Consider the following 11,898-nt stretch of genomic DNA (forward strand, 5'->3'; position numbering starts at 1 on the left):
CCGCCCCCGCCCCAGTGTGAAAAGGCCTTACAGCGACTGCACTTCTAAGTGCACTTTGCACTTGTAGTGCAAAGTGAATTTGCCTTTCGTAAATAACCCCCATAGAGTCTTACTGGGAAGACGATGGAACTAGCTTTAAGTTATTGCAAGTTACGCAAGGCGACCTGCACACGACTTCAGCGGCGGCTTACAAAATGACTTCTGTATAGAAGTCAATGCAAGTCGCCTGAAGTCGCCCCAAAAGTAGTACAGGAACCTTTTTCTAAGTCGGAGCGACTTGAGTTGTTCCTATTAGAACGGTTCCATAGTACAGAACGCAATGCGACTTGTCAGGCGGATAAGTCGCCTGACAAGTCATCCCTGTGTGAACCGGGTCTTAGAGAATTTGGTGAATATGAAGTGTATGTGATTTAGGAACTGCGTTGTTATTATGTGGAAAGTGACTGAGGCTGTTAACTGTACAGTATATGCTCACCCCAGCACAGCATTATTATTTTACTATATAGAGACTGACTTTAAGCCAGTGGTGAGGCTAGTTTGTGCAGTGCTGCTCACACACCCTGGAAGCACGGTGATATTTTAACACATGTAGAAGCTACCATTTACATCAACTTTGTGTACTTTTTTCGCAGCTCTGTGACTTACCGTAAGCTGAAACTCCAATTACAAATACCAGATGTCCTGAAGGGGAAGCAAGAAAAATGACAAGTCAGTCAAAAACCTAATTGGGCTATTATTATGCTCCTAAGCTTACAATTTCAAATAGTATTTTACTAAACAGAAAGCCTGATAATATGTGATGTGACCCCTGGGAATGGTAGTAGATTAAGAAAACAAATGACACCAGCTAATGCAATAAAATTACACTGTACTCTGGTCTAGGCACGCTAATTTAGAAGGCTATGCATATATCACATTTTCTGGGCAGTTAGCATACAGCACATTTACTTGAGTATGGACACAAAAGTGGCAATTCTGTATATCCCATACTATTAGTTAGCTAAAAGGTATTATTTAAAAAAATTAAACAAAACAAAATGTCATGGCATTCTGTACACTATTGCACCATGAATGAGTCCAGACTTATTCTGGTGTTCAGGACTACAAGAATAAACAGTTCTCAGACTACAAAGCAAGGGACTCATTTATTTAGCCCCTCCAATGCCAAAACTCTGGAGTAAAAAAAAAAAAAAAATGGGGGGGGGGAATGACACACACATACTTTACTTTCTGCGGCGTTTCTCGTGATTAACGTTGGATTCTTGGATCTACCCTGGGGGACATTGTTTTTGAATGGTCAAAAACTGTGCTTTTATTTACTTTTGACACTTTTTTGGTACATCATACTCATTCACATATTGGGGGGTGGTATCTGGGAGCTCCCTTGTTAAAGGGGGCTTCCAGAGTCCGATAAGCCCCCTGCCAGAGCTGTGGGGAACAGGCCCTTTTCATCATCAACATGGGGACAAGGTGCTTTGGGGTGGGGGGCAGAGGGTCTGGCATGGATTTTGGAAGGAACCCCACGCCATTTTTTAAAACAAATTTAAAAGAAACCTAAGTGTCTGGTATGAATTGTGAGGGGGGGGGGGGGGGGGCATGCTGTTTTTTGTTTTTTTTTCCCCGCACTGAATTTGTGTTCAAAACTGATGATTTAGATGTGTTCCCATAAAGGGCAAAGAGCCTGAAATTTGCATCTGAATCGCACCGCATTGCTCAGAAAACGCACACTAGGAATCTTTTTAAATTCACTGTGAATGCACACTGATGATGCACTGAATATATGTGAATCGACTCCATTGAAAGACGGTTTGGTTCACATATAACGGACGTGGTTCAAAACGCATCCAATTCGCATATATGTGAACAGAGCCTTAGAGACAACCAAAAAAGTTTTCACTATCATGCAGAATTTAGCACACAGGGATAGATTTCAGAGATTCTGGATGAGAAAGAAATTTAAAAAGAGTGGAGCAGACATGGAGCTGCTGTCCAGAGAAGTAAGATTTCAAAGATTAAACCTGATTGCTGTAGGCACTAGTTTGTTCTAGTCTTCACATGTAATGTAACCACAATGGATTTAAAGCAGGAAGAAATTTTGATCTAACGTAGCAACAAATTTATAGAAAATTTAAAGAAGTAGTTCAGCCAGTCTAGGAGCTCAAAGACATCCATAGAAGTTGCTCAAAAACATTTAGCTCCCAGCTTTAATTGCATTTAGCACAAATAAAGTTTGGGCTGCATTTGTCCTCCAGCAAACCTGCACTGTACAAGCAAGATTTAAATAAAATAAAAAAGTCATTTTCAAGTATTCACTTGTAAATGCTAACATTCTTTTCACTGGTCTTGTCAATGCTTCAAATATGAAAGCCAGGACAGCTGTTCTAAAGGGAAAGCAAATGGAGACTCTGGCTTTGTTATAGATACTGTTCCTATCCAGAATGTCCAGCAAAGTACAGACACAGTTTGCAAAGCACTGTGGGTATGTTTTACAAATACAGAAACTTATTTGTGGAAAAAACACTGCAGGAGATGTAGAGTGTAATTAAACACAACCCAGCAGTCGGTGTGGTCAGGGACATTCTTCAAAGCAAGCCGCCAACTTAATTCTGCGTCAGACATACAAATTCACTGAAAACAACCCACCATCATGTTAAAGGATAACTGTAGGCCAAACTTCAAAGTATTCAGAACAGCTGTCAGGTTTTTATTGCTGTCTGTATCCCAGTTAGGAAGATTCACCGCCTCAATTTTCCTGGTGACTGCCACAAGTGAAAGGAAATTTTGAGTGGTCATTAGAGCAGGAGAAATGTTCACAGTGAGGACACTAGTTGTGGTGATTACCAGAGGTTTCCTCACTTTGGAGGGACTTCCTGTATTGACCAAGAGACAGGAAGTGAAGGGAAGTCTCCCCCAATGGGATATACATAGCAATAACCTGACTGGTGTTAAAAGCCTCCTTTACTCTCCTTTTAATCTAAAATTAAAAACTACTTCAACCGTGTTGCTCACAAAGTTTGTAACAATAAATAATTTCCAAGGCTTCCTTGGGAAATGAACACTTACTTCCAAACATCAGAAGCGATTTTTTTTTATTCTAATTTTTTGACAAACCTCTGGTTTGCACAAGCTGTTAAAGCAGTCCTATACCCCAATGTAAACCTTATATTTTCTATAGCTCACCCTCATCCTATGATCTATGTACATTGTCTGATACCCGCCTATCAGTTTCTCCAGGTTCCCTTCACCTGCCAAAGCTGAAACAGAACCAACAGACTAAAGCCCCCGTACACACTACTAACTTTTTTTCGTTCAACCCAACAGCGCTGAATGAAAAAAAAAAACCTGACAGCTCAGGAGGAGCTGCTGCACTAACTATTCAACATTAGTACAGCGATCTCCCCTGTTGTGCTATTGTGTTCTGACAGGGGGGTGGCCCCCGCGTCAGAACACGCTGGTCAGCCATTGGCCGAGAGCGCTGATCAGAAGACCATTAGCACTCCTTTTTCGGTCATGACCCTTCGACAAAAGCCAGCTGAACAGCTGGTTTCTGTCGGTCCGACTGCAGTACACACGGGCCAAATGTAGCCACCCGACATTCATCTGTGTGTACTAGGTTTTACCGATAGACACTCAGTAGTTTAAAAAAAAAATAAATAAATAAATAAAATAACAGGATCTGTGTCCATTCAGTCACTGAATTCAAAGAGGTTGTAAACCTCCATGGGGAAGTTGTACCTGATATGTACTGTAAATATCTCCTAAACATGCACAGTTCAGGAGATATTTACTGTTTACTGCACCAATAAGGTCATCGGCACATGCACTCTGAAGGAACGGCCGCCAGTGCAGTTTCTTCAGGCGACTGTGCCGTGACTGGCAGCTCCCGTGCGCAACGCACAGGAGTGACATCACGCGGCTCCGGGAAGTCACAGACTTGGAGTCCGCAGCCTCGGAAGGGAAGATGGGCAAAGATGAATGCGGCCTGCAGTGGGGACGGTGCAGGCTTCGTTTGTAGGTAAGTGTCACATAATGTGCTAGTATGCAATGCATACTAGCACATTATACCTTTACTTTGCAGAGAAGTAGAACCCACCAGGGTTTACTTCCTCTTTAAGCCCTGGTTCACATTGATGCGATTTGACATGTCAAATCGCATGTCAGATCGGCGGCAATGGCACCGTCGTAATCGGTGCGACACCGCACAGATTTCAAAAAGTAGTTTCTGTACTACTTTTTGAGATTTTGGGGTGCGATTTCCATTGACATCTATGTAGAAACCCGCGCAGATGTCTGTGAAATCGCAGCCGAAATCAGGACTGACATGTGGGAGTGAAATCGTGCGAGTTCAGCTGAACTCGCACAGCTTCATTCCTGCAGCTCAGTGTGAACCTGGGCTCAAGGATAATGATACTTTTGTGAAGTAATCCTTTAATCCTCCCCACCAAAAAAAAAAAAAAAAAAAAAAAAAATATCTTATAACCACCTATCCCAGCTTCTGTCAGATTCATGCTATGTGCAACCATTATGGCACATTATACAATTTTCTTGTACCATTTTTCTTTAGATTTACCAAAACCATATAATATGAAGTCAAACCTAAACACTTTAAATTTGTATGCAATGAGGCAGGACCTTGCACTACATAGTTAAAAGGTAAATCTAAAGGCAATTCAATAAGTAAATAGTATAATGTATGGCCAGCTTTAGCCAGGAGCAATTTCAGTGGTGACTGTGCTGGTCCCCAGAGTCCACAAAGCTTGGATAGGCAAGTAGAAAACTTTGGAGGGTAAGGATTGGAGAGGTAAATTAAAGGATAACATTAGGGGGGCAGTTTAGAATTATATGAAGAACTCATTAATGCTGGCTACCTAAAGCGGAGTTCCACCTGGGTAAAAAAAAAAAAATTAAAAGTCAGCAGCTACTGACTTTTAATATTTGGACAATTACCTGTCCAGGAAGCCCGCGATGTCGGCACCCAAAGCCGACCCATCCCTCCTGGTGCAGGCTCCGGCATCCTTACTAAAGGAAACAGGAAGTGAAGCCTTACCGTTTACTACTGCGCATGCGCCAGTTGCGCTGCGTTTTCTGAATGGTCCCTGCTGTCTTCTGAGACCTGTGCGTCTCCCAGAAGGCAGCAGGGGGGGGGGGGGGGGGGGGTCGGACATTGCGTAGTTCACCGCACAATATTGCGGCAATCTTTCCCTGGAAGTGGGAGCAGATACCTGGATTTGACAGATATCCGCTCCCCTCTGAAAGGTGCCAAATGTGGCACCAATCTGCGAAAGTTCCATTTCTGGGTGGAATTCCGCATTTAATACAGCAGCACTACCAAACAGTGACTGCATCCGCTCAGACTATGTTATGCCCCGTACACACGATCGGATTTTCCAAAAACAAATGTTGGATGTGAGCTTGTTGGCGGAAAGTCCGACTGTGTGTATGCTCCATCCAACATTTGTTGTCGGTCTTTCTGCCAATAAACATTGGCTAGCAGGTTCTCAAGTTTTCCGCCAACAAATTTTGTTGTCGGACTTTCCGATCGTGTGTGTACACAAGTCCATCGCACAAAAGTCCACGCATGCTCGGAATCAATGCTCACCAAACACAACATTAGCAGAAGGAGCCCAAAGGGTGGCGCACGACTTTTGAGCTTCCTCTTTATCAGCTCGCCGTACGTCTTGTACGTCACTACGTTCGTAATTGTTGGCCAACATTTGTGTGACCGTGTGTATGCAAGACAAGTTTGAGCCAACAACCTTCGAACAAAAATCCACGGTTTTGTTGTCGGAAAGTCCAATCGTGTGTACGGGGCATAAGGCCGATCATCTGTCACCCAGCTCCTTCGATTTTAAAATAGACCTTTATTCTGCCAGGCATTAAGTATGAGCTCCGGCGTGTCTTCGCACAGCCCACGTGCAGAGCCCGCCAGGAAGTCGGCGCTGCGCTAATCACAGGCAGTGAGACATTGTCCCAATGCGCGGCTGCAGCGATCGGAAAATGTCTCGCTGCCTGTGATTAGCGCAGTGCCGACTTCCTGGCGGGCTCTGCACGTGGGCTGTGCGGACACGCCGGAGCTCATCCTTACCAGGCGTGCCAACATGGTCTACTACCTGAATATCATCCAATTCAGCTGAAATTTGAGCTATGGCTTATGCAGCCCAGAGATTATGCCATTTTCTTTCCCTCCACCACAGGTGGAAGGAAAGAAAAACGCTCAAGTCCCCCAATAACACAGTCAAAGTTGATGGGGGATTCCGCCCACAGCGCAAATTGTGTTCTTCCGGCAGGGAGGTGTGGGGAGCTTTCCAGGCCGGCAGAACACAACGATTACTACTAGTGGCTATAGAAGGAGAGATGTCACCGCTCTAGGAGTGTTTAACAGACAAGTAGTAAATATCCTCTCGGTTCGGAAGCCGTAGGTGCTGGCGATTGCTAATAGCAGAAAACAGGAACAAGTTCTGGACAGCCGCACTCTTGAAAAATTAGCCTTGTTTATTAGGAAAAATTCACATCAAAAACAAAAATAACAGCGGACAAAGAGAGCTGACGTTTGGCACTAACGTTAGTGCTTATTCATAGCTATAGCCGCCAGCAGTAATGGCCTGTAAAAAATCCGATAGCCAGGTTGAATCCATTGATCGACTTGCGTAAACCAGCTTGCCCATAGAGGGATTGAATCTCGGTTGGTCCCTGCTGAACCGGCTGAGATTTGATCCATCTATGGCCGCCTTTACAGAAAATTGTTTTTTGTATAAGGCTATTCACTCCTTACTCCACCCCCGCCAACAAACAGACTAGAAGAGGTAAATGCGGGGGACCATGGAGGTGCTGCTACAAAACCCCTGTTTTCATTAAAGATAACCCAAGCAGGCAATCAGCTGAACACACAGTTTTAATGTATATATGTGAGCTGTTTTAACAATCAAAAGGAACTGTAATACTGTTCATCCAGTCACCAATCTGGATCTGTTTAAAAACTCTAGTCTTCAATTAAGGCTTCAATGAAGCAGCATATCCTGATTAAGGATGAGCTCCGGCGTGTTCGCATGCTGCACATGCCGAGCCCGCCAGGAAGTTGGCTTGGCACGGCGCAGCGCTAATCACAAGCAGGGAGACATTTCCCGATCTCTGCAGCCGCACATCGGGAAATGTCTCACTGTTTGTGATTAGCGCTGTGCACTGCCGACTTCCTGGCGGGCTCGGCATGTGCAGCATGCGAACACGCTGGAGCTCATCCTTAATCCTGATCCAGTACCCAGCCCAGCTTCCAACTGGATCAAAAAGGAGCAGCAGCACACAGAAGAGATCATTCTGTACACTGTCTTGCTGTTTATAGTGTAAAGCCCCATACACACTATTAGATTTTCTGCAGATTTACCAAAACCATATAATATAAGGTCAAACCTTAAGAGTTCCAATTTGAATGCAATCAGACAGGCCCTTGCACTACATGGTTTTGGTAAATCAGAAGACAAAAATCTGCAGAAAATCTGATAGTGTGTATGGGGTCTTAGGGCCAAAATACACTTGAAATTGTGCTGCTAGAAAGGGCAGATAGAAATCTTGCCTTGCACACAATAACAGCTGATTGGTTTCTATGGGCCACGAAGGCTTCCTTGCTTGGGCACACCTGGCATAGATCAGGCCCATGATGGCAATGGCAGATCATGTGACCTCATCTACCTAGAAGTAAGTGACAACACACAGAGGTAAGAAGCTCCTCCATGATATTCTCAGACCCCTGAGACACCACAGGAAGTCTATGGAGAGCACAGATGTGCCCCATGGGTGGGGTAGGGCTATGTACACAACTCTCTTACCGTACAGAAGTGTCAGGAGCAGAGACATGGTGCTGGCTCGGGCACAGTCACTTCTTCAGTGTGTCATGTCTGTGTGTAGGAGCAGAGAAGTCCGACCACGGGCTGTGGAACTTTATGGAAGTGAAATATTGGAGGTCCGGAGGTCTACACTCCCTGTTTGTGTCTCTTCCTGTCTCTTATTTTTCTTTCCACTTCCTTCTCCCAAAACACACGGCTCTTCCGGCTCTCCGCTGCCCCCTACCGGCGCTACTGCTCGCTGCAGGTCCGCCTCCTGACTGCTGTGCTCTGCTCAGCTCCTGTCTAGACTGGTGAGCCTGCCCTGGAACAGATGTGACAGGAGAACTGCTCCTGTAATAAAGAAGCTTTTTATGGCCTGGAAAATATCCACATTACACAGGTTGTAAAACTAGCACAGAGGTCTGCAAAGTTGGATGAATTCTTAGCAGTTTCTGTCTCTCAGATAAAGTCCTAAACTGAAGTGCTATTCCTGTTCTGAAAATGCAAGGTGTTTGGCTGTTATGCTGACCCAAAGTCCTCAGCAGGTTCTGAGCCACTGACCGAGAACAAGCATGTACCTAGTGAAGTAGGAGGGAAGTCACACCCTGACCTGAAAATGTGTGTGGAGAGTAGTATGTGCAGAGGAAGTGTGCAGAGGGTATGGCAGTGGGCAATATATGCCTAGGAGGAGTGCAGAGGGTATGACAGTGGGCAGTATATGTACAGTAGGTGGGTCGAGAGTATGACAGTGGGCAGTATGTGTGCAGAGGGTATGGCAGTAGGCAGTATGTGTACAGTAGGTGTGTTGAGGGTATGACAGTGGGCAGTATGTGTGCAGAGGGTATGGCAGTAGGCAGTATGTGTACAGTAGGTGTGTTGAGGGTATGACAGTGGGCAGTATGTGTGCAGAGGGTATGGCAGTAGGCAGTATGTGTACAGTAGGTGTGTTGAGGGTATGACAGTGGGCAGTATGTGTGCAGAGGGTATGGCAGTAGGCAGTATGTGTACAGTAGGTGTGTTGAGGGTATGACAGTGGGCAGTATGTGTGCAGAGGGTATGGCAGTAGGCAGTATGTGTACAGTAGGTGTGTTGAGGGTATGACAGTGGGCAGTATGTGTGCAGAGGGTATGGCAGTAGGCAGTATGTGTACAGGAGGTGTGCAGAGGGTATGACAGTGGGCAGTATGTGTGCAGAGGGTATGGCAGTAGGCAGTATGTGTACAGGGGGTGTGCAGAGGGTATGACAGTGGGCAGTATGTGCAGAGGGTAGGACAGCGGGCAGTATGTGTGCAGACGGTATGGCAGTGGGCAGTATGTTTACAGGAGGTGAGCAGAGGGTATGGCAGTAGGCAGTATGTGTACAGGAGGTGTGCAGAGGGTATGACAGTGGGCAGTATGTGTGCAGAGGGTATGGCAGTAGGCAGTATGTGTACAGGGGGTGTGCAGAGGGTATGACAGTGGGCAGTATGTGCAGAGGGTAGGACAGCGGGCAGTATGTGTGCAGACGGTATGGCAGTGGGCAGTATGTTTACAGGAGGTGAGCAGAGGGTATGGCAGTGGGCAATATATGCCTAGGAGTACTGCAGAGGATATGGCAGGGGGCAGTATGTGCAGTGGAGGTGTGCAGAGGGTAGGACAGCGGTTAGTATGTGTATAGATGGTGTGTGAAGAGTATGACAGTAGGTGATATGGTCGTAGGTTGTAAGGCAGTATGTACAAAGCTGTAGCGGGAATAACAGTGGGCAGTATGTGCATATGTGCGTGGAGCTTAGGATAGTGGGCAGTATGTGCAGAGCAGGAGTGCAGAGGATATGACAGTGGACAGTATGGCTTTGTGCATAGTAGAAGTGTGGAGGGTATGACAGTGAGCAATATGTGCATAGGAGGTGTGTAGAGGGTATCACAGTGGGCAATATGAGAATATGCAGAGAATTGTGGAGGGTATGACAGTGGACAGTATGCATAGGAAGTGTGTAAAAGGTATGACAGTAGGCAGTATGGCAATATGCAGATGTGGAGTGTGGAGGGTAAGGCAGTGGGTAGTATGTGCATTGAAGTTGTGCGGAGGGTAAGACAGTGGGCAGTATGTGCAGAGGGTAGGACAGCAGGCAGTATATGCTGAGGAGGAGTGCAGAGGGTATGATAGTAGGCAGTATGTGTATAAGTAGTGTGTGGAGAGTATAGCAGCAAACAGTATGTGCATAAGAGGAGTGCAGAGAGTATGACAGTGAGTACTATGTGCAGTGGAGAGGTACAGAGGTTGTGGGAGAATGGTATGACAGTGGACATACACTATATTATCAAAAGTATTGGGATACCTGCCTTTACACGCTCATGAACTTTAATGGCATCCCAGTCTTATGCCCCGTACACACGGTCGGATTTTCCGATGGAAAATGTCCGACCGGAGCGTGTTGTCGGAAATTCCGACCGTGTGTGGGCTCCATCGGACATTTTCCATCGGATTTTCCGACACACAAAGTTGGAGAGCAGGAGATAAAATTTTCTGACAACAAAATCCGTTGTTGGAAATTCCGATCGTGTGTACACAAATCCCACGGACAAAGTGCCACGCATGCTCAGAATAAATAAAGAGATGAAAGCTATTGGCCACTGCCCCGTTTATAGTCCCGACATACGTGTTTTACGTCACCGCGTTCAGAGCGATCGGATTTTCCGACAACTTTGTGTGACCGTGTGTATGCAAGACAAGTTTGAGCCAACATCCGTCGGAAAAAATCCTAGGATTTTGTTGTCGGAATGTCCAAACAAAGTCCGACCGTGTGTACGGAGCATTAGTCCGTAGGGTTCAATATTGAGTTGGCCCACCCTTTGCAGCTGTAACAGCTTCAACTCTTCTGGGAAAGCTGTCCACAAGGTTTAGGAGTGTGTTAATGGGAATGTTTGACCATTCTTCCAGAAGTGCATTTGTGAGGTCAGGCACTGATGTTGGACGAGAAGGCCTGGCTTACAGTCTCCACTCTAATTCATCCCAAAGGTGTTCTACCCCAAACTCGCTTATCCATGTCTTTATGGACCTTGCTTTGTGTACTGGTCCATATCATATGGTGGAGGGGGGATTAAGGGGTAGGGTTGTTTTTCAGGGGTTGGGTTTGGCCCCTAATTCTAGTGAAGGGAACTCTTAAAGCGTCAGCATACCAAAACATTTTGGACAATTTCATCCTCCCAACTTTGTGGCAACAGTTTGGAGATGGCCCCTTCCTGTTCCAACATGACTGCACACCAGTGCACAAAGCAAGATCCATAAAGACATGGATGAGTGAGTTTGGGGTTGAGGAACTTGACTGGCCTGCACAGAGTCCTGACCTCCACCCAACAGAACAACTTTGGTTGGAATTTAAGCGGAGACTACAAGCCAGGCTCACTAGTCCAACATCAGTGCCTGACCTCACAAATGTGCTTCTGGAAGAATGGTCAAACATTCCCATAGACACACTCCTAAACCTTGTGGACAGCCTTCCCAGAAGAGTTGGAGATGTTATAGTGGCAAAGGGTGGGCCAACTCAATATTTTACCCCACGGGCTAAGACTGGGATGCCATTAAAGTTCATGAGCATGTAAAGGCAGGTTTACCAATACTTTTGACAATATAGTGTATGTCCACTGTCATACCATTCTCCCACAACCTCTGTACCTTTCCACTGCACATAGTACTCACTGTCATACCCTGAATATTGAACTCTATGGACTATTAAAGTTCATGTGAACTTTAATAGTCCCAATACTTTTGGTAATATAGTGTGTGTGTGTGTGTGTGTGTGTGTGTGTGTGTGTGTGTGTGTATATATATACAGGCACACAATATATATATCTATCTATCTATATATATCTATATAAAAAACTTCCAATTTGTATGCAATCAGAAAGGCTCTTGTACTACATAGTTGAAGGTAAATCTAAAGGAATTTCAATAAGAAAATTGTATAATGTATGGCCAGCTTCAATCAGGGGCAGGGCTAGAATGGGGGTTAATTTGTGGGGGAGTGTACTTCCTTTACAGCCCTGCCTAGAGGAACCCGGACTCCGGCTGTGTGACGAGTCAAAACCGCGTGACGTCACTC

At 45.5% G+C, this 11,898-nt stretch overlaps 1 protein-coding gene across 1 annotated transcript in view; it reads right to left on the reverse strand.

Moving 5' to 3' along the window:
- The window catches only part of LRP10 (LDL receptor related protein 10), a 38,254-nt gene extending 30,204 nt beyond the window's left edge, over positions 1–8,050 (reverse strand). Inside the window, exons 1-2 of the mRNA XM_073632516.1 lie at positions 7,821–8,050; positions 646–681 (exon numbers count right to left, since the gene is read on the reverse strand). Coding sequence (XP_073488617.1) covers positions 646–681; positions 7,821–7,848 — 64 coding nt within the window. The 5' untranslated portion in view covers positions 7,849–8,050. The remainder of the gene's footprint in view (positions 1–645; positions 682–7,820) is intronic.
- Between the last annotated feature and the right edge of the window lie 3,848 nt (positions 8,051–11,898).

Source organism: Aquarana catesbeiana, linkage group LG01, assembly GCF_042186555.1.
Source record: "Aquarana catesbeiana isolate 2022-GZ linkage group LG01, ASM4218655v1, whole genome shotgun sequence".
Taxonomy (NCBI): domain Eukaryota; kingdom Metazoa; phylum Chordata; class Amphibia; order Anura; family Ranidae; genus Aquarana; species Aquarana catesbeiana.